Source organism: Anticarsia gemmatalis, chromosome 2 (assembly GCF_050436995.1).
Source record: "Anticarsia gemmatalis isolate Benzon Research Colony breed Stoneville strain chromosome 2, ilAntGemm2 primary, whole genome shotgun sequence".
Classification (NCBI taxonomy): domain Eukaryota; kingdom Metazoa; phylum Arthropoda; class Insecta; order Lepidoptera; family Erebidae; genus Anticarsia; species Anticarsia gemmatalis.
Window position 1 is genome coordinate 9,995,146 of NC_134746.1, and position 24,791 is coordinate 10,019,936.

A 24,791-nucleotide genomic window follows, 5' to 3' on the forward strand; every position below is an offset into this window, starting at 1 on the left:
TCAATCGTTGTGGAGGAACTCGTGTCTATATTTTATGATTTTTTTGTAATAGAGAAATCCATGACCTAATACAAAATAAACAACTTTGTAAACTTCTTAATAAAAATATATCAGTATAGTTTGCCCCGTGTCAAAAACACTTTGACGACTTGAATAGAAAATCAACTAAAATTATAGTCACGCGATGAACAAAAGCAACATGGAATAGGATCAATATTGTACGGAAAATCAGATTTCTGTTTTAAGCTCGCGGCTTTTATGCTTTATTATTGATATTAGCAGCATAAGTAAATGATTTATAACCCATATTTATGACACGAGCCGAGAAAAATATTAATAAAAATGTGTTATATGCATTTCACAACAGCAACATAGCATGACATCATCCTGTCGTGAATATTTTAGTCGTCGTTAAAATCCTCTTCAGGGTGCTATTGCATCGCGTCACGCGGGACACCCTTGCATAAATCCCAGACAACAGGCCTCTTTCGCTTCTCGCCCTCCGACCCTCTGTGCCTCTGTGACGCATTGTGCACAGGGGGCAGCGACCGTCATGTAGGAAGCGCTCCCTCGTTGCCATGACAACGCCGCTTCTCGCGAATATTGACAGACGCCGCGTCGATGCAGACGGAGCGAAACAACCCTCACCCGCCGCCGAGTTACACGCGTGTCTGCCTACCATCATATACTTTTACAACAATTAATGTCCCCACTGTGATGACGTGCTCATTACTGATAAGGTGTCTCTGGCTTTGTGCGATTCACATTGGGGAGTTTATTGTCGCTATTTAAAGTGTTAATCGTTGCGGTGGCAAATTCGTAAATATTATCTTTTAGTAAGGGTCCTTTTGCCGGATGTTCAGTAGCAGTTTTTGTATAACTTAACTTCTATCTACGATATCTGTTAAGTATTTGTTAGTTGACGAAAAATAAGAGACAGAAAAATATATTTTTTTTGTCATATGGTAATAGGATTTTTTTAGGGTATCCAACAGAAGAAACATTGTCAATCTCAACCTTCATAAACAGCTGTAATGCTCGTAATCACCGAGTTAAAAGATGATCAAAAGAAAGAACGGATGAGTTTTATTACAGAACCTATAACTTATAATGTGCTCATGTTGCGGGCGTCGGGTTACTTCCTGATTGCGTATTTCAATACAGGAGCACGTTGGTTACCGCAGCTAAAAAATATATTAGGTAGTTATTGAATACCAGCTGCTGACTCTACATTTCAAATGTTGCCTACAGATTTGTATATTAATCATTCCTGTCGGTGTAATATTTGAAATAAAACCCCCTTTATCACGTCAAAATTGAAGAATATGTATATGTCTCTCTATCTTAACGAATTTCGAGCATATATAAATGTATCTTAATATTTGCACTGTATCCACGTTTCTAAAATTCTGTCAAACGATAAATGAAATTCACGCTAATGTCGCTTAGTTAGTAAAACATGAGAATACATTGCATTTACATTGTACCGAGAACTGAATGACGTGTATAGAAATCTATTCATCCATTGAGTAGACAGGAGCGCTCTGCTGACATTTATGTTGTACATTCACTACTTGTATTCATTAGTAGCATCATTGATATAACAAGTTTTATATAAAACACAAATAAACAAGCCAGACATTTAAGCAGCGAGGGGGTTGTCGACCTTGCCATATCGATTTCACGACTAGATTTAGCAATAAAATGTTATAAAACTTGTAAACGTACGATTTATAAACATAGTGTATGTTAACAATATTGTCGTCCCACTAAGCCCTTGACACGGATATTGAAATGCAACTCAAAGTCACTGGACTGGATTGTAAATAAACCGCTGTGTCAGCGATGACTACTCAATATGGCCACGAGGACTGAATCAGCAAGCGCCCGACGGTTTGCATACTAAACAAAGAGTCAAATAAGTTTACCACTAAAGCTGTTTACGGATGTATTTTAATATAGGCCCAGTGGCTATATCCTTCAGTATTTTGACAATGACCCGTAAATACTTATCCATTGGTGATTTATTCTTATGCAAATTAAAATAAAATGGTAAAGTCTTAATCCTGAAAATAGCTATAATTCAATGCGCAATGATGTGTGCAAATATAAAATCACAATAAAAGAATATTCCAGATAATTTTTTGTTTCTGGAAAAACTGTATTTAATACGTGCATTGTTGACACTGTTCAATTCGCCCTCGATCGACGTTGAACGCGATATCAAAAATATTTGCTCGACCCTGGTTGTTTGTTGACTCTAAATCCGTATTAATTGATTGGTATTTATAGAGCTAACAAGGGAAATTACGATTTAATAGAGATTGAAAATAATAAATAATGCTTATGTTATTAAATACTGTGCTTTAAGGTTAGTCTTAGGATGGTAAAACTTACGCTCAAAAGCTGCAAAGGCTCTACTTTAGACTTAAACCCTACTAGGTGATTCAAGCTTACAGAAATTTCATAATAAAAGCTTTCATTCGTATATTTGAAACAGATATCGAACGTAGCGTCGACTATTGCGTCCAAGTATTTAATTACTTTTAATAAACATCGGTGCATATGGTTATTGATTTGCGGTAGAATGGAAATTGAAACAAAATGGCTGCGTAATACGTCGTTATAAAGCTATAAGCTAACATATGTGAGCTTAATCTGCGTCGTTCCGGTTAATCACTGAGTGCAGGCACCAGTGTCCAGCCTTGCGTATAACTCAATTTCTCTCTGGAGTGGATTGCCTCCCCGAGCTCATCCCGCTACGCATATTCACATTTTCATTACGATGAAAACTCAAAATGCTCTTTATGGAGACAAATAGTTTCGTTCTCCTCTTTCAGTGTAATAAAGTGTATGTCATTTTGCAATTTCTTAAATCGTAGGTGTTTTTGGGATTGATAAATTTATTGGAAAAATATTTTAAGTTTGCTTGTCTAGTGACAATTTATCAATAAATAAAATGTCCAACTAACGTCTGGGTCTATCTACATAAAATCCTGCATGTCTGTATTATGCGCTTTTGCGGTACATTTCCTCATTTGCAATAGTAGTGTAAGTTTGTATTTTTTTTATTAAAAGACATATTACACACATATATGCATTGTTGTGTTCGACGCGTCTCATTATCCAGACGGAAATGACGATGCACGTGGGATGGGTATTCCATTATAGCTCGAAGCAATACCTGACTATTGAGTTTAATACTCTAAAATTAAACATTTTTACATACCTATAGCTGTTTTCTCTTAACTAATTTATGTTTATGCGGGATGATGGGCGGCAGATACCAGTAGCTATTTGCTTGTTATACCCGAAATAATGTGAAAAAGCGATTTCCATTAGCGATTATTGCCCCATTACATTATTAATTAGGTCAGCTGTGACTTGCAGTTTGCGCAATTTCATTAACATTATGTACCTATTGAAATGCTCCAATAAAAGCCCAACCCGATGAGTTTTTGTTCGTCCATTGAAAAATGCCGAGTGTTCCAAATAGCCAATGCGCTTGTAACACAATATTGTATTTTAAACTTATATTCGAGACTTCCGTGTTGATCGCCAAGAATAAAACTAAATGAGGTAAACTGAATGCGCTTGTTGATGGCTTATGATAGAGAATATAATGCATAATAAACAGCTCGACTATAAAGCTTACGTTTAAAATGTCGTAAACTATTATATTTTATGTTAATTAAATATGTATTTTGTAACGTTCTTGTTACGTTTGTTTTAAAATGACCTCCAGTTGAGGCTTTTGGGTCAACGCAACAATATGTTGTAAATAGAAACATCAGACTTTGATAATTTTCTTTATTAATTGTTTTTATGTAAACAATACATTATGGCAACAAGAAACCATTCACATAAGAAAGACACAGGTACTAATTACAACGTACTGTAACGGTTTGTTTAGTCAAGTGCATCATATTATCAATAGTTACAAAATACCTACCTGCCATAAAATATTATAATATTGAAAGGATTCAATTAATAGAGTCATAGCTGCACCTGTATTGGTAAGCGTGAATTGATATTTCATGTTAATTTATTCATAATCGTCTTGTGTGGATTCTTTTATAAAACGAGATTTTTGTATGAGACCGCTTATTTAGATACAATAATAGTATACAATATAATATCGCGAGTCCGTGTTGTAACGTCGGCCCGGGGTCATCAAAGGCTGTTTCGCACTAATTTGAATAGAGACACTATTTATGTATTCAAAACAGTTTATTGCGTGATGCCCACAAAGGATGCATAGTCTTTATTATTATTGTTCATCCGTTATGTGGAGGACGAATTGTCGACTCTATTGACCAATATCTGCGTATTCATCAATAATTTTAGATGAGATTTATTATAAGGCGATATTTGACACCTGTGTGGCCACAACCACAGGATACATTCTCTGCTTTGTGCCACAATTCAGATATTAAGTTAAGGATTTTACGTTGGATCATTGTGTACATTGTCAATTTACAACTCTACCATGTCACTTGAGTGCGTTCGCGATACATTTTAGTAGACATTACGACTATTTTATTTTTTACTGAATAATCCGCTTGTAGTTTACTGTTAGTTACTTCATGTTCCACGCTATCACGCTATCAAGATAACAGAATAAAACATTGTTTAGTATACAAGTCCTGTAATACAACGACAGTGAACTTCTTGTACCTACTATCTTACTGATATGTCAAAATCATTTTTGTTATACTTGCCGCCAATCGGATTTCGAATAATAAGTAATTCGATTCGTTGTAACTTCAAGTGTACGTAGCCTCATTCAACAGTAAACCGATACTCTAAATAGTTGGGTCACTGTTTCTAAAAAGAATAGCGACCTAACTGTTCAGCGAACTTATTAACCCAAATCATTGAACGCGTACAAAAATCGCAAGCAGTACATATGTATCTATGTGTGTTTTGGTCCTAAACCCGGTTTAGTCACGATGTGCAAATACATTAACGGGACTGTATTGTTGAGTGATGTGGGTAAAGGCGGTAAAGTGATGGTGTGCCGCGGAGACGCGCGGACGGGTGAGGAAGGACGGCCTGTCCTGCGGCCGCCGGACGTGCGGGACAACGACAACGCTAAAACAGTGACCTCATCGTAACGGTTATGCATGCTAAGCAATCACCGTGTGTTAGTGTTAGCTTGAGGCACCTGTTGTTTGCTCTTGAACATGCATAATCGTATGACAGAATGTAGTAACACGTTACGACAGTTTTGGTAATACAACCTTCTCAGCAAATTCTTAGTCAGGGTGAAGTGCAATGCTTGAATTGTTGATTACTCATTATACTTTTAGATGTTACTGTCATTATTTAAAATTGTTAGACATATGACTGCTATCAACAGTAAAACTAGAAAAATATATTATAACGGAGCTCTACTCTCACCATTTCCAATGCCCGGATCAGGATGTTTATTTATGTTTATCTTTTACGATTGATCTAAATTGAGATTGATATGCTTGTCCTACGTAGGAATGAACTTGTGGTAAACAGTCAGAGTTCAATAAACGATCAAAGCATAACTTCTACCTAATCGGGTTACAACCTGCATGCAACACAGTCGTAAATGTCGTAGCCTTGTTTTTGCTTCAAGCCATCAAATAAAATCAAATTATTGTTTTATTTTAACGCGTAACACATAACATAACAAACGGTGTTATGGCCGCGGCTTTTAAGTGTACAACATTTATAGAGATTATCATCTCCGGTGTGAATTCATTTTGAACATGAAAAGTTCTTGACATACATGTCGCCGACGTCATATTTACTGAGTCATAAGCAATTTACCCAAAGGCCAATAACATTTTATAATGATCTAACACACAAAATAACTATAAAACTCATTAGCTGTGGGAAAATGTTTTGCCATGTAGAGTCACTAGTAGGAAGTAGAAAAAAAATGTATGTTATCGAACAGCTTCTATAATTAAACGGGATAATAATTTTAACCATAAATAAACCCATTAGCTCATATTAATTGCTTACAAATCCGTTACAACATCTTGTTATATACGAAACAGTCTTTAAATGGTTTTTTATTGAAGGACACTTATTTGTTTATTAAAAGTGAATAATTTTCAGATCAACAATCATCAAGAACAGTAAATAATGCTAAGTAAAATTTTACTGTTATTAATTTTAATATTATTTATTTTATACTTAATCATTTTGTGTAACGTAACCATCATCAGCGTCAGAATAATAATTTGTAAAATGAGTCATACGACTCTACCTTCTAATAACGTGTTTATAAGTTATTGTTAAGATGTGTAAAATATTAGTCTTTCTTAATTCTTGGAGATAATATATTTTTTGCAACGTACATTTTTTGTAGCAGTATAACCGGTTATGTATGTCTATTTTGTTGTCTAATAAATACTTTCTTGTCATGGGCGAAAGGCAACAAAAAAGTATGATTACTTATTTTAGGTTGTATGCTATAATATCAAAGAAATTTTTATTTTGGAAATGTTATTTTATTCACAACACATTACATCTGAACCGAAGTTTATTAATGTAATTATTATTTTTGTAACGCCATCTAGTAGCGAGTAGTAAAACTATGAACGGTGAACTCTACATTCGTTTATAAATGTACAACTAGATGGCGCTAGTAGCACGGCCGAATAGTGTTACGATTTACCGATAGATGGCTATTTCGAGATTTTACTGTAATTTCATCAAATTCAATAAGTACTAATTTAATAATAAAAAATATTTTATACCAAAATATTGTTTTGCGAGAAAAACTATATTATTTCGTCCGACTCAATTGTGTAATCTTTATTTTTTTTGTTGATTGTTAGATTTGTTAGTAAATTCGTTCTGCATACAAATCGCATAATAGTACCGATTCGAAATCGATAACCCACAAGTTTGTGACGAGGAACAAATTCACGTTCATATTAGTAAAAGTATTTTTGCGAGGGCTTCTATAAATATCGAATGTGATTGCTTTGAATACCTAGGTAGCAAGAAACAAAGATTTAATAAGGCTTTTATATTATTCCCATTAATCGTAATAAAAAAGATTTTCTCTATGCTATACAATATGCATTATGCTGGAACTAGGGTATATTATAAAAAAGGAAGCAATCTACTCACTCATGGTCAAAAGGCCTACTCATTTGCAGCTGCGAGTGTTCAAAGTGTGACAGTGTATGGTTATTCGCAATAATTATTGTGCCCTATAATGAAATTGTAGAGCAAAGTGGGGGCAATTACTTGAGAGTGAAGTACTTTACTGAGTTAATGATGTGGTCTTAAGTAAGATATAGATTACATTGGCATATTTCGTTATTTATTACTTGTTTAGACTTTACTCTCAAATAAATTGTTGATCATCACAAATACCGGAAACGATATCTTGGTCTGGTAAAGCGATATTGAAATTATTTATACTTTAGAGACTGTCAGCTACTACAAGAGGATAATGCTTTGTCAACTGTTGGTAAACCGAATTCTTAAATAGATAAATTTGATAATTTTCTACTTGTCAATGCTATTCCATTTATATCAGAAAGAAAATTGGGTACTGTACAGATTACCGCTCTACCTTCATATTAATATTTTTCTGCCATTTTTTAAAGTAAAATAAAGTACTGTCAACACTATAAGCAATCTTTCCTCTCGTTATTGATGTGTATACTGTAAACATTAGCAAGTTAGCACATGACATGATTGAGGTGACGAGAGCTTTTCAAACTCATTACTGTGTACTCTATACAGAAAGGCGGCATAAAAACATGGTCTAATGTGGTCACCACATGTGTTAAACTAGACGCGAATGTGAAATAGTACATCATAGACAGTACATATTAGATTTCAGTGCCCGCCTTTGTTAGGTCATCAACCTTAAAATTTGATTTGTAAAGCGCCTATTTACGCCCACTGGGTGTTATTGTTCAAACTCCGGCCATAGTAATTGGCATAGGGTTGAGGAACTGCGATAATGGTATTCGCAATGCGTCAAATACGCCTACTTGCATTTGTTTTGTGGTGTTATTCCCGACGTGAGATATTCTCTGATTGCATCCTTAGATAGAAGTAATCGTAAGAGATCGGTGACACTCGCGGAGTTGCGAGGGCGGCCAACAGAATTAGTATGCGATTGAACTGAGATGTTTACAGATTATTGGTACCTCGGTCGAGATATTTATATGGGTTTCGAGGATTTGTGAAAGCTCTTACCGCTTAGTAACGTAAATAAAACTTTAAAGGTACTGTTGCATTTTTTTATAACATTTAAATAAAGGCAACATATTTTTGTACCATACACATACCTACGTGTAGAGTGGGAAGACTAAGAGTAGACATATAATTTAGTAATGTAGAGCCCATTAGACGCTTGTCTCCGGCGTATAGCATAACAAAGAGGCCTGAAAAATTATTATCTGACGGCTTGTCAAGTGTTTTACATGTCTAAAATAACCGCTATTTCTAGTTGTTAACTAAAAGTAGGTACCTACTCGAGAGTGCTATTATTACGATCGGTGCAATGCTACATTTAATTAAAACAAGTGAATTCTATCGAGTTTTGTTGTAAGCTTTAGCATAATACAAAGTTAAGGTACAGTCGTTCAAGTAAAGGTTCGGCTTGTTATTTTATAAATTAAATAACTTTTTATTAATTTCACTTATGATGATAATAGTTTCTATCAGTAATATATGCTTTTGTAACTTGATAGCTTAAAATACATTTGAGTCCAATGTATCAATAGTATCCCTAAAAATATTGGGGTTGATTTACTACTTTTTATCAGTTAAATAGAGGGTGACCAGTAGAAATAAGGTAACAAGGATTATTGACTTAGAGAGCTACGGTAAACTTGAATATTGACAGAGCAATGACGAACCTACCATCTGCCGTCGAGTACTCCGTAAACAATAGCTTCCCGTGTGAAAGATCGTTTTAAACTAACATTTATCTATCTATTGATCGCTACTGATACTTAAAAAACTTTTACTTATTCGGTATACGAGTATTGATGGCGATTCCAGCACCCTTTAAATCTGGTATCTATAGTTTCTTTACAGTGTAGTCAAATTGTTATTTAATCTGTATTGTCAAAGTGAAATATACGGAGAGTAAAGAAGGTAGAGTCAGAGTTCAAATATAAGATAGTCAACTAATCGCTTTCGATGGATTCTGTTGCAGCTATTGATGTGTATGCATTTTGGTAAATGTCTGTCTTTAGAGCATATTTTATCACGGGGTGGCGATGTGGCGCATGGATGTCATATTTCGCATTGGGGGTGCGACTTACAGATACTCGTGGTGTTTAATTAGAACAAAAACTGTTTTAGTTTAAAGTTTAGCCATCTCTTGTCGAGTGACTTTCGTTCTTAATTCTTATAAGTTCGTATAATTAAATGATTTCAGTATACTTTTAATGCGGTATTAAATCATGCATATTTATCAAAAACTTATATGCAAATAAGATTTCACGTTGAGGTATGTTAAATTTGAATACCTCTCATGCAACTTTCAGCTGTTTGTTAATAATAAATATTTGTAATATTGAGAGCGGTTTCCAAATGAATTATGCAAATGAGACAAATTAATGTCAACCTCAACATATTTTGCAATTAGTAAATATGGGTATATAATAAGAGGCTTGGGACATAATGGTACAATAACGTGTCAGTAATCGTTGCGCTTCATAATGGTCCAAGATAAGAGACCTTTGACTTTTTCAATTAAGCTCTATTAAGCAACACAATACAATTTCCTTGCACAATTGCAGTAAGTGCTCAGTGTGAAATTGCTTACACCCATCAAGTTCATTTGTTTGTACTATTTTTATCTCAGCTTAACAGGCACTGCGGTCGTCTCTACTCGTTGAATCCTCTAAGCGGTTGTATGCAAATACATCAGAAGCGAACCGGTCCACCGCCTGAAATAAACGATAAAGTAACGCTTATATGCCAAGTACCAATACTACTGTACTATAAAACTGATTCACATTTCTTTCTTTACTAATAGACGAGATTGGGGTATCAAGGCGACCCCTACTAAACAGTAATATGGAATAAAAATACCATGATTCAGTAGCACTATTGTAAATCTTTGAGTAACAAAAAAACGTACAATGTCATGCCCCTGTGTGGACCCTAGTCAATTGGCGTACGTGTATCTAGTAGACATACGAACTGGTTTCGAAAAGTGACGACAACTGTTCTATAGGTGATCGTTTGATTCAAATCCTTTGTTGAATGTTAATAGTTCACATGAATTCATGAATATGAAGTGGGATTTGTTTGTGACATAAAATTGGTGTCCCTCGCGAGTGGTAACGGTTTGTTCGTCGCCGGCTACCAGCTGCGAACAGATGAGCGGCTCTCCGGCTCGGCGTGGTGTACGGACTACGGCGAACAGGCGCAAGCGCCCTCCGCGCAGCCGCAAAGCGCACAGCGCACCAGTCGGCGCGAGCGCGATCCGCCACGCGCACCTCTTTGCCGCGTCTCATAATCGAAACGAATTATAATCGAAACATTCGAATGAAACGGTCAACTGTTGATTGTCAAACAGAATTGAAAAGTGACAGGCCTATGTACAGTGTCAAGTTCAGTGTGTGCGTTTTGGTACAAAGTTTTCGTATTCGTTTGTTTATGTTTACTACTGTCGGCGTCGGATTTTCACGTGTTTGCGAAATGTTTAAAGTTTTGTATTAAAAAGCTTGCGTGAGAAAATAATCTGTAAGGTCAAACATTTATTCAAAATAATTATACGAAACCAATTGAAAAACTTACTTTTACCGCTTAGTATTTATTGTTGTGAAAAATGTACTTATTGGTCCTGTTTATTTATTTAAGGCTCATGTGTTCAATTGGATGGATGATGTGTTTTATAAAGTCCGTGAATAATGAAGTCTTGTGACTACGTATGTTTTGGTTAAATGGAGTTAAAGAAACATTTTTCCCCTTTCGAATGTGTTTTTATTAGGAACTTGGTAAAATGCAATTATTCATGCACTTCGGGAAATATTCCTATTAATATAAATGTGGTCAATTTTCTTAGACTTTTTTTATCAACTCTAAGAAATTTGCGCACGAATCAAATCGTTAGGTTTGTGTTTACAACCTAAAACGCTGTTTATATATTTTTTAAAAGTACGCAGGGCCATAATATTTACTTGAGTATCTCTTTCTCATACGCCTGTCACCTCCCATTACACATTTTTAATTGCAACGTACTTCGAAAGTATTAGTAAATAATGTATGTTAGTGGTAGACGGCAGCGGTTGTTGGCATGGGCTGCACGAGGTAGGGAGTAGGGACCGCCGGGCGCCGATAATGCGCGACTATAAAATATCGATCTCCGTTGCTAGGAGCTAGAGTCGATGCCAACAATAAACCTGGTTTATAATCCCCAATAGTCGATGCAACTCTCACCGCTACTTACCATGCAACGTCTAAACGTGGCCTTAGGTACTACAATTCTCCGGGGAACTTTTCTAAAGGGGGCCGCAGACCTCGCTCTAGGCCAACTTTCCTTGCTGACATTTCAACTAACAAAATGCTAAATATATTTACATCATAATTAAGAGATTTGCGAATAACTATAAAAAAGAAAGTGAATGCCAAATATCGCATGAAATTATCAAGTTAAACAAAAACGACCAATTCAGATTCAGCATGAGATACTTTTGCCAAAAATTTAAAACGTTTTATGTATGGTTAATAGTTAAGAAAAAAATTGCTCTTGTACAAAATGTTCCACAATATTTTATCCACGAATGCAGATAGTCAAAGCTCAAACACATAATATATAATAAGTTAGTCAATATAATTAACAGTTTTGCACAATTTAGTGCTACTAGCTACTGATTTATGTACTTTGTAGCCAAAGAAGCTTGAAAGCGTAATAAACAACATAAGACCGCAACTTTGCGTGATGGAAGTCCAAAACAAATGTTGTTATTTTGCCAAGCTTTACTTAGTGTTTATGTAGACTTTTCTATAATCCACAGCTCTGTAGGCCAATAAGTTAGCGAATAGAACAGATATTCCATGACGGCTGTGTTTATGGTTTTAGTACACCCACGTACTTTGTTTTTCTGTGCCATAAACTCCTATGTGATACATTGTTTGAGAGACAATAGACGCTTCGGTTTAGCTAGTTTTCAGACTATAATTATATTCTCACTTTTTGTATTTGACGTTAAACATTTGTCTGTTAACTAAATACGGAAACTTAAGTTATATAATTACCGTAATACTTAAGACATATTTGTTTTAATAAAAGTATGCAACTTTTTACTAGGTTTAGCCTCGAATTACATCACTAGTGTTGACGAATTTTGTAACTCGTTTTTGTTGCTGTAATGTTACAAATGCATAATAATTTAACTAAATCAGTTACTTGAAAAACAATTTAAAAAAAAACAACGTTAAGTGCAAGTTAAGTAATGATCATTGTAATACTTTTTGTAAAGAAACAAAGTTCCGAAGCACGTTAAGATGAACAACTAAAGATAGCTACATGGTGTTTCAATGGAGCGCAAAGTACATTCGAACATTAAATCGTTTATTCTCCTTTATTCCACAGGGTGATTTATTTAATGATAGATGTAGAGCATTTCCTATTACTATCAGTGGTGTGCGCAGGTACACGAGTGAAATGGTTGGTTATTTTCGTTCATTGACCGTGGTTAACTGATGTTTTTGTCGTGGGCCACACTGCATGCCGAGGATTGTAGGCATTGTAGCACGTGCCTTTGCCACGCGCCGGTAAATAACAACTAACCTTTTTCTGATAATGTAAATTACATATTATATGTACGCTTAGCTTTACTTACCAACCGACGCCAACTACTACAACACAGGTGCGTTTGAATAAAAACATAGAAAATTAATAGTTATTAACGATCCGTGAACTGTATTTGCACAAAGTTAATTTAATACTAATTAAAAATTACAAGATAACTAATTGATGTGCGGCACAAGATGAATACAGAGATAAAAGTCATTTGTCTAGATGCAAAGCTGTAAACGCTTAATAGTTTTGACCCATTTTGGTATAACAGCTCTTAATTGTTTCGACGAAAGTCTTATAGAATGAGCTTTCGGTTAGTTTTTAAATGTTTTCTTAAATTCTTGTTATAAAACTGAACGTGATTGTTTGAGTTTTGTTCGTGATTCCAGTGGCAATATTAGACGGTTAGTTGAAGACTTTTTTCCGTCACAATGTACAGTACCCAAGTGGTCACGAAGCCGCATCTGTTATTATCAAGCCGCTATAACAATTTCAACGTACTTACAAAATAATTGCGTTTTCTAGGCACGACTTGCAGCCGTTGACCCTTTATTCACTTACTTAACATTTGCTTAATGGAAGAAAAATACGTTTTTATGGCAATATAATTTTGTCAAAATGCTGATAAATATCTGACAAAATAGAGCAATAGACAAAAAGTATGATTTTAAAATGTTACAAGTATTTTTTGCTGAGATAAGTTGACACGTTCTTGTTAACCTTTTTATATTCCTGGAAATAGTTTCTTTTAGGTTCTATTTGTATTCGTTCAACAACATTATATTTCTAAGAAATATGAAGTAGAAACATTCACTTGATTAAATAATAATACCCTTTAAATGACAAACAATCAATTAATACGAATGTTGTGTTCAATTGAATTACAGAATGTTGGTAGAGACGATAGGGGCTTTACAATATGATATGTCTCTTCTATTACAATAGGTATTTTAGTTCAATGTATGACTAAGTGTCGACCAAGTATTAATCTGTTGTTAAAAAAACATCTGCTTTTAATACTTTTTAGCATTAAAATATCTCGTCTAAGAATAAGTGCTGGGTATATTTAGCTAAAAGCTGACATCAGAGTTTTCTTAGTAACCACATAATTTACATGGCTGATAAGTGATATCAGGGTCCTCAGTAGTAAATACTACTTCTTACTACTAGTGCTTATCACAATATTTATTGGTTAGATAGATTCCATTCGTTAAGGACTGATTTGCATGGGAAACTTAGAGGACAAATCTTGTCATCTATAAAATAAACATTCGTAATGAATAATGTATGTTAGGTTTAATGAGCTTAAAATCTTCAATACTGTAAAAAGTTTTGAAGCGGACGTGAAGCCAAAATAATTCGAACGTAACGGGCCACAGCATCGATGCGATACCGTAACGTACTGGACCTGTTACATATCTACAACCAGTCTCAAATACATCCGCCAACTTTAATAGAAGCCTGATTGTACACATTCCGCTATTCTATGTACACGCTCTTATTTAAATTGGAAATAGAACTAGCGTCTCATTCGATATCGCCTATACGATGACTAATACTGAACTAAACATAGTATCAATGCGCGTACTATTCCAACTGCAGTACTATTTCTTAACAGTTACAGTAAACGTTATCGGCGTTCGTGAGATATGTATTTAGGCATATACAGACGCAGTGTTTGGCTTTATTGCTTTGAGCTGACCCACATAATAGTCGCGCCACTTAAAGCTGTGTTTTACTCATTAAACAACGATGACGCGTTTTCGATTAGTGTCCATAACACGCTTCTTTGAATTTATCATTCAGAAAGCTCATGCTCTACACTTGAAATAGAACTTGATCATTACATTACCATAAATATTTGTGAGTAGATATTTATGGTAAAAACAGAAGTATGTAGCAAAATACACGATATCTAAAACTGCTACTTACGCTATGGTGTTGACGTAATGATGTAGTGCTGGTAATTTAATTGGAACGATTACGGTAGCCTATGTACTTTATATCATTTTAGCTTGACCACTTTGATATAATCTAGGATTATTTAGTAATCAAATTATTCAACGTGTTTGAATATACATAATCCTGAAAGTGTGAACTCGCATATAACTAGCACATACGAACACATGAGTCTATTGATTGCGCCAAATGGTTCAAGTATTATTTATACAGCTGCAGACACCGACAGTAGTAAAATTATTCGGTTATTTCCTTTAGCTTGAACAATGAGTGACATAATATTTTTATGAGGCTATTTAACTATCGGCAGTGTTTGTGACCTTGTGATGAGGACAACATTTTTTTTATAAAGTGCTCATATACAGTGATGGTGCCGGTCAGCGATGCCGGATTGGCGATACAACGTGCTCTCTACAAACGAGGCGTTCATCGACACTGAAGGGGTACCCATGCGAGACCCACTCGCCGCCAGCTATCCCCGCCGTGCCGACCGAAGTCGACCTCTTCACACTTGCCCTTATACCACCATATTTCTGGGTGCTCGCTCCCATCATGCTCCCTATAGATTACCAGCCCTGCAGAACGATCAGATAGACTCCTACGCAGATGTTTATTCCGTTGACCTTTCATCAAATCTCACAGATACTTCTAGTTTTGCTCGCTATGAGGATTGTCGACCGCAGACCGATGAAATTCTATCAGAGACTGAAGACCAAACATACAATAACGAAAAACTACCAGAAAACGTGACATTACAGGTTCACAAAGTGCCATATACCTCAAGCGTGTTTTACATCTCAGCAAAAACTGACACGGCACGCAAAGATGCCGCACAAGGCAATGATGTGTTTGTCGTCGAAGAATCTGACTCGGATGCATTGTCGTCTTGCACTTGTGACAGTTTCGAACGGTGTGAATTTGACTGTAGAGATTTCGAACCTTTCTCCGATACTTGTTGTTGCGATCCGTTGAGTGATGGTGTGTGTAGTCGTAGTCCTAAGGATGTCGACTCACCCGAACATTTCTGTGACCGTGTGGCAGAGGAAGACGGTGTGTCTAACCGGAGTGATATGGATGGACTCGATCTGGCTCTGTTTGAACCGGCTCAATCCGAAATTGCTGAATGCGAGGACGAGCCTGTTGAAAATAACACTGTATCCGCTGCAACTACATTGTGTGGCATATTGCATGCGCTACCTGACAGCAGCACTGGTAAGTGACGTGTAGACTAATTTATTCGTAGTTAAGCGCAGGCATCCCGGAACCACTGATGTGATAACGCTCAATTATAGTGATTAGGAGCACAGCGAATGGAGCAGCCACGTTGTACCACCGTGTGGTCTGCGTCAATCTCACTCGTATCCGATACGAACAACGGTGCACGGGAAATTACTATCGCATCAATCACTAACAGCATTGTCATACTTGCAATGACAACAGCCGACTATCGGGAGGCAGGCATAATAGACCGTAAAGGTACTTATCATAACACACGTAATGTTGCCCACATATCTTGCTAGTAATGTTTTGATCTTGATCTCAACTCGTACTTGTACTACCTGATATGACGAGGTTACTAGGTATAATCATGTCATTGCTATTTTCCGAAACATTCATTCATCAATATAATTATTTTAGATATTAGCAAAAACCTAAATGTGTTTTTAAATCCGTTGTTATTATCACAGATGTGCGATGAGTTGCATGTTTGGTTTTCAATACTAATAAACTCATAATATTTTAAGTCACTACTATGTTGTCTTAACAGAAAAATAAAACTGCGAAGGGTTTACGGAACACGGAAGCAGTCGAAGCTTTTATATTGAGTAGCGCTACCTACAAATTGCGTACCGTTACCCGTTAGTTTCTAATTACCGGTAGAGATAGAGGGCGATTGTTGGTTCATGCAAATCCGATGGATACCGGACCAGATAAGTAAAGATACAAAGAGATAGCTGCAAACATGCTAACATATGTGTAAGTCAACGCTCTGTGTTTTTCCTGTTGAAAGAGCATACAGAGCATCTTAGGAAACGGACCAAGAGTAGGTTCAGTTCAAAATACTTTTGAACGTTACTTTAAAGGAAAAATTAAAGTTAAACTATAGTATGTGAAGTACCTACCTCAAACAGTTTATTGACTTCTCAATTAATCGTTATTGTATTATGTTTAACCGAAGTTTACAATTTATTTTATAAAGCTCGTAACTGCGTACTCTACGGTCGCGGTAATTATTTCCGTGTGAACAAAAATTTATAATGTCGGTCGTTATGTTGAAATAGCGCGTACCATTAAAATGCTTGAATGACTTTTTAATGACTCCCAATTGCGCTTGACATCACTTAAATTGAAACAAAGCTCCTGGTTGCATTTCCACTTTGAAAAACATTGCGGTAATTCGATGCAAATAATTATTTATTTGCTTCTCTTTTACAGTGACGACACAACAAAGACTGCCCCATTGCGCTAAGAGAATAGTAAATAAATCATCTAGTAAGACAACTATCGACACACATACCTATTATAAATTTATCATTCAATGTCTAGGCCGTTAAACATAAGCATAAAAAACATAATTTAAGAATGAAGCTGCTTCTACAAGTTCCCTGGCCGTTAATATTCAAGGTTATCAGATATCTTAATACAGTCGTGGTTTTGTGAACCGTATAAATACGAATATGGAATTGTATTTTCGTGACAAACTTCATTCGTTCCTAAAAAAAATATAACAAAAACATTTGCGTGAAATATGAAATAATGTACGAAGCATCGAGAGTACGATGCAGTGCGGTGTGTTCGAAAAGAGAGCTTCTACTGGCGAGACGTGGCTTAACGTATAAACATGTATTTTACAATTCTTGAGAAAGTTAAGGGGTCGTTCGTGTTTATATTTTACGATGTTTTGGCGCGCACGTCAAGTGGAGATATTTCTTGAATGCCTAAAATAACGGTATAACATAGCACTGTGTTAAACATTGGCTAAGTTGGTTTTGACTGCGATTTTACTAACTAGGCTGTTGCGGTCGGTATTGGATGCGCTATAATCGAAATACCTCAAGACGATTACTCTTAAGAGCTCATGTGTTGTGTTCCAACAAGCTTTTTTGAGATTCTACAATTACTGGATTAATATCATATTCAGGTTCTTCACTATTATGATTTATAATACTAAATTAATCTAAAAGCGATGATACCTTTTTTCGCATAATAGTATGTATTTATTAAAATGAGAATATTGTCTCAGTTCTGTATGTCTATGATAATATTGCTATGACATTTGAACCAATTATTCTTTGTAAGAGTTGTTGCTATCTGCCTACAAAACAATTTAATTTTTTTTACATAACGACATCTCCAGTTATTCTTTAATGTTTGAAAACATAGTTGGCCACCGTGAGAGCGATCAGCTTTGCGTCATCCGATCGTGTTGCGTGCCCAAAACAAGGAAACTGTGTTGATTAACACTGTATTGTACTGAAGAAAAATACTTACTCAAAGTAGATGATACATACGGCATACCTACTTATACCTACATCCCTTTATTTGTTCAGTGACTCATTGAATTCTGTAATTTAACTTAAAGCTCTTCGGTAATTTTGCTAAATTAGGCTTAACTTATTATTTAATAATCTGTACAGTTTGATTGAAAACAACAAATACATTTGAGAATGTAGCTGTTACAAACGATGTATCATGTTGTATAATATGCAATAAACTACCATGTCCTTTGAGGCTCTATGTAGAGTGGGTAGAACATATTAGCCAAAACATATGTGTTTATATCTAGCGGGGCCCCCTTAGCTAGAGCGATGAAAGTGATAAGAGCGGTTAGCTCGTTCAATGTACCTACCAAATATAATGAAATGGTCCAATGTACCTCCGTTGTATCCACAGAAATGACCTCTGAAGTTGATGTCCATCCAGCGGGGCCCTTCGTCGTTATCAGGCCGAGATACTTAAAAGTGATGTCAGACGAAACTTGGCCCAATGTACCTTTCTAGTCATGTATTTGTTCTTAAAAGTTTGTGATGATATACCAGAAATTAAGTTTCAAAGTTTTGTCTAGCCAGCAGGGCCCTTTGTTATTTGTATTAACATATGCATAAAATGCAGACCATTCTTATGTCTTCCCAATGTACCTCACAGTTATTCACTATTTACCAAATTTTTCGCGGTTTTTCTACCTAAACAAAAAAATAAACTTTTCATACAAAATAGTCTGTTTGTGCAACACGGGGCAACCACAAAAGTATGGTCAGCAAATTCGAAATTAATTGTTATTTTGTATATCGGTAGCAATGGTATGTAAACAGAAAAAACTTTTTTGATATTAGGAACATAGCGTTTTTATTATTTCGAACCATATTGTGTAATATCAGATATAAAGAAAATAAGATAACAATAAAAAAATATAGTCAAAACAATTATATTATAATAATCAACGTACTTGATACTACAACGTACTGTAATTATTGCAATGATATTATTAATTATATGTTACATGAACTATTGTCTCACATATATTAAGCAATGCGCTACGATTTTCCGTTTATCATTATTTACTTTAACAGTTGAATTTAAATCATCGAAAGATTCCCATTTGCCATTTTTTATTCGTAAGCAATGAGCTTTGTAATGGCCTATACCACCAGGACAATACTCAATCACAGATGTCAATTGTTTGCGTGTGCTCTGAGGGCCACTCTCTCGAATTTCTTTGAAAACATGTTCAGGATTTAGTGAACATTCCCAAAGAATTGTGAAAGTTGGAACCAGATTTTGTGAAAATCAAATAAGGGGATTATGGGCTTTAAAGTTGGACCCTCAATCCGCACATAGAGGATTGAGGGTCCACTTGTACCGGATAAACTAAGGGCACTAAAGAAAAAGTCTTTACGCCAAAATGTAAGATAATGCCAAGCAAAAATTGCGGACACAAGAAATTACAAGAAAAACATTGTATTATTTTCCATACCTGCGTTCAAAATGGACCCTCACGTGGAAAGATTATTACGCTTATAATAACAAAACCATTAACTTTTGGCTACTCTTTGAAACCCTATATTATAGTATATAAATTGTGACATTTTGTGAAAGAAATAACAGATCACGATATCATGTTGGTTAAAAATTATCACCTAGTTAAAATTCGGACCCTCAGTCGTTCACTTTTTGGTTTTCGTTTTGTTTCGCTTAACGTATGATAGCTAACAAAAACACAAAATTATCTCCTTTTGTGGAAAAAAATGTGCAACAAATTGATATAATTTGTTAATAATAATAATTACGTTAAAACAACAAATTTTAATTTACACTGAATTGACTATTAATGTATGTGGGTAGGGTGACATTAATTTTGTTTTAGCCCACCTTTAATTTTTAATGTAGTGTTAATTCTGAGTGATGTTTTTGTGTTGCACAATAGTCGCTATTAGTTTAGTAAGCAATATCGTTTATGTGAGTGCATCGGAAGTGATTGGTGATAAGGATTTGTTGCGAGTTCTATGTAACAGTGATAATTACGTTAATGCATTTATAAATATTTAATGTGCAATCAGTGGCGGATTTGCAGTCCTAGCCGCTATAGGCCCCATGCCCTGTGCCGCCCCTTTTTCAGAACCCATCATACATGTAGACTGGACACATAGTTCTTTATTGACGATAAAGAATTGACTAACTATATCCAGTCTTTTAATTGTTTAAACAAATTAATTAATGTTAAATATAAGCTGCTAGTTTATAATAAGTATTTTCCGAGGTTTTAGGGATGATTAGATACTTACATCAATAAAACATTTGAAAAGGTCATAGGATTTATTACTTAATTGTTTACTTAGTTGTATTACGTAATGTTACAAAACTCGTCTGCACTTAAGCGCAGCAAAATTATTTATCAAATCTTCGCAATCTAATTTGGTTAAAAAATCAGCTTCTATGTTAAGCAGGGCAAGATCGTTTAACCTCTGCTCCGTCATTGTGGTGCGTAAATAGATTTTGACTCTGCGCAAACAAGAAAACGATCTTTCTCCTGTACAGTTACTGGCAGGTGTACACACACACATACGAAGAGCAACGTCCACGTTTGGGTAAATGATTTCAAGACCTTCAGTTCGTAACCATTTCAATAAACTGACTGCACTCTTTCGCTCCTCATTTTTTATGCTGCAGTGAGAACGAAAATGAAGACATTCTTCTGTAAAATTTTCTTCTAAGTTAGTAGGATAAATTATTTGCAATGCTTTGGCCTTCTCTTCGACTTCTGAGATGCTTTGATTCGTCAGGTTAATAATAAAGTAAAATTTATCATAGAGCAGTTTATATGCATCCCGGCGCCTTTTTAGTTCTTCTGACAATGTGTCAATTATTACCAAAAAGGTATTTATTCAAAAATTTTCTCGGCCACTTTTGTGTTCCGTCTCTTCACCTGTATTTATTTCACCAGGAAGCAGCTTACGCTTTCGAACGCGTCGAAAATCTTTTTCATATTCCTGCACGAAGGACAGTTTACTGGCTTTTAACTCGAAATAATCGAATTTTTCTCTTGTTTCTCCAACAAAATGTAGAGTTCTATGACATTGGTAATGTCAATATACACAGCATACAGCTACTAAAATACTTAAACAAATTAAACATATGCAAAACGGTAACTTATGTTCTACTGTTGAAGTTAATAATAGACAAACAAAAATTATAAATACGTGCGGACTAGATTCAATATTTTTTCTTTTGTGTTTCGGTTATATTCAAAATCAATATATAAATGATTTGATTAACATGTTCAGCTCTGAATTAATCTCAATGTACATTAAATGTTTGGCAGGTACCTACAACAATAAGTTACGATCCATACAAAATCCGAACAGATTTAGCACTCAAACATTACTTTAAAGAATCTTTACTAAAATTAAATAACGACGTCGTTATTGTTGATTGCCAAACTAATGTGGCAAGTTTTCATGAAACTGTTCTTTTGAATCATTTTTATAGTGCCTTATTTTCAAAACGATGTGTTAACGGGTTTTGTACATCATTTCAATTGAAAGACAATTTGCTTTCTTACCACTCAATTTGGATATGTTATCCATTTTTGGGATTGAGTCTTTGGAGGACGCGATTTGTTTTGACGAATCATCTAAGTTATGTCTTCATTGTGGCTCTAACGTATCTGTAAATTACGAATTACACGTTATATTTACAGTTGACTTAAACGGTACCGGTGAGCATTGCTTATTGAATATTCCATATACAATAAGAATAAAATCAAAGGTATATGAACTCATCGGAGCTATTGAATTTGTTCCTCCACCCTTTTCAGATAGTATTGGTCATTACAAATGTCATGTTTTAATAAATAGTAATTTCCAATGTTATGATGATAATAAGAGAAAAATCGAACCAAGTTTATTAATACCGATAACTCTACATTTATTAATCTATGCTGAAATTTAAAAGGGTAAATGAAGTCCAACGCTGCTTCCATTACAAATTTTAGACATTTAAAAAAAAACATTCTGAAAAAGCTATTTTTAGTAATAATTTTTAGTAAGTTATGCAAAATGTTGTCACCCTATTTCATTATTTTCATACTAAATTAAAATTGATTTTCTTATACAATAAAAGATGTTTTTATTAACCAATGGTACTGTATTTGTAGCACATTTTTTTCTCTACAAAAGGAGATAATTTTGTGTTTTTGTTAGCTATCATACGTTAAGCGAAACAAAACGAAAACCAAAAAGTGGACGACTGAGGGTCCGAATTTTAACTAGGTGATAATTTTTAACCAACATGATATCGTGATCTGTTATTTCTTTCACAAAATGTCACAATTTATATACTATAATATAGGGTTTCAAAGAGTAGCCAAAAGTTAATGGTTTTGTTATTATAAGCGTAATAATCTTTCCACGTGAGGGTCCATTTTGAACGCAGGTATGGAAAATAATACAATGTTTTTCTTGTAATTTCTTGTGTCCGCAATTTTTGCTTGGCATTATCTTACATTTTGGCGTAAAGACTTTTTCTTTAGTGCCCTTAGTTTATCCGGTACAAGTGGACCCTCAATCCTCTATGTGCGGATTGAGGGTCCAACTTTAAAGCCCATAATTCCCTTATTTGATTTTCACAAAATCTGGTTCCAACTTTCACAATTCTTTGGGAATGTTCACTAAATCCTGAACATGTTTTCAAAGAAATTCGAGAGAGTGGCCCTCAGAGCACACGCACATATGTCAATTTATAGGAGTCCTTTTGTCTCAAAAAAAGTTTTTTCTGTTTACATACCATTGCTACCGATATACAAAATAACAATTAATTTTGAATTTGCTGACCATACTTTTGTGGTTGCCCCGTGTTGCACAAACAGACTATTTTGTATGAAAAGTTTATTTTTTTGTTTAGGTAGAAAAACCGCGAAAAATTTGGTAAATAGTGAATAACTGTGAGGTACATTGGGAAGACATAAGAATGGTCTGCATTTTATGCATATGTTAATACAAATAACAAAGGGCCCTGCTGGCTAGACAAAACTTTGAAACTTAATTTCTGGCATATCATCACAAACTTTTAAGAACAAATACATGACTAGAAAGGTACATTGGGCCAAGTTTCGTCTGACATCACTTTTAAGTATCTCGGCCTGATAACGACGAAGGGCCCCGCTGGATGGACATCAACTTCAGAGGTCATTTCTGTGGATACAACGGAGGTACATTGGACCATTTCATTATATTTGGTAGGTACATTGAACGAGCTAACCGCTCTTATCACTTTCATCGCTCTAGCTAAGGGGGCCCCGCTAGATATAAACACATCCAAAACATAATTACACACAGCTCATAAATATTGAAATGAAGAGCAGCATTAGTGCGGTTCTATAAATGGCAATAGTTATTTCGTGTGCATTTCCTGCTACTCATCAACTTCAGCCAGCCAGTGCTAGACACCTCGCCGAGGCGATGACAAGAATGTCGCCACTCTCGTCTGACTTGTTACCATCTAATCACAGCCATGTCTAGGTCCCGCATTGTAAGTAATGATACCTTTATATCTTATGCAAATTTACAACATTTTCTATCGTCCAATTAACGTATGTTTGCATACGCATACGATAGTCAATTGTAACTTACGTAATGTCTCATTCACAAGTCATAATAGCCACTGTTCATCTCTGCGAATTATAATAATTATAAGCCATAAATCGTGCTCATTCACTGTGAGATAGCGATTAAATTCAATAACCAGCAAGTACGCAGGTACTAAATCTCGAGCGATTATAACTTCGCATACCTCAAGTTTCCTTTATGGAATCTCGAGTGTATATCGTCAATAATCTTGCTAGACTTGATCATGGACTGGGCGCATCCTTGTCCAGTTATGTATGTGATGCAATCGTTTGCTTATACTTTCTAATGAGCTTGCCCTTCCTGAAGTGCTTCTTGAAGGAAGCCACTTGCGCATGCACTTAGCACTTTGCGTGCAATGCTCGAGTGAAGCAAGCGCAGGATTTAACATTTCACTACAATCCGGGTTTTGATAAAATACTAGTTTTGCAACATTTACATGTCAGGCTGTCTTAAGTTTTTGTCTTGTTTTCGATATAAACATGAACACCTAGTTCGTATATCAGTCAATGTGCAAATATATTACTTTAATCCGTATTAACGTCTATTGCTGTCATTTTAACCTCCTCGAGTGTAGTCAATTGCATTCTATTCTATATTGCTTCGATTAGATAGGTAATAATTTACACAGTTTATGCAGTCAGTCTACAGCATTTACTAATTGTTTTCATATACCTTCTCAAGTAAATTGTCCGTTAACATATGGGACACAATATGTAGATGAATGAGAAATATTATATTTGTTTTATCTGTATTATTGAGAAATAGTTTAACCAATAATGTTTCATAAAATGGTTACTGTAACCGCAAATAAGGTATAATAGACATCAAAGAGCTATAGAAAAGCCTTAACTGTCTATAAAGAGATCATTTAAATCGTTTACAACTCTTATGTGTTAGTTTCTCGTTAATAGAAAAAATAACAGGACGGTCAC

The 24,791-nt window shown here is 35.1% G+C and overlaps 1 protein-coding gene across 8 annotated transcripts in view; it reads left to right on the forward strand.

The window, feature by feature from the left end:
• The window catches only part of raskol (Ras GTPase-activating protein raskol), a 159,641-nt gene that overhangs the window by 14,606 nt on the left and 120,244 nt on the right, over window positions 1-24,791 (forward strand). Inside the window, exons 1-2 of one of the 8 annotated variants that reach the window (XM_076131613.1) lie at window positions 10,440-10,721; window positions 14,993-15,946. The exons of 4 other annotated variants lie outside the window; for them this stretch is intronic. In XM_076131613.1, coding sequence (XP_075987728.1) covers window positions 15,118-15,946 — 829 coding nt within the window. In that variant the 5' untranslated portion in view covers window positions 10,440-10,721; window positions 14,993-15,117. Of the gene's footprint in view, window positions 1-10,439; window positions 10,722-14,992; window positions 15,947-24,791 lie in introns of those variants that run through there. 3 more of the 8 variants (XM_076131605.1, XM_076131621.1, XM_076131629.1) reach the window with 3 other exon arrangements.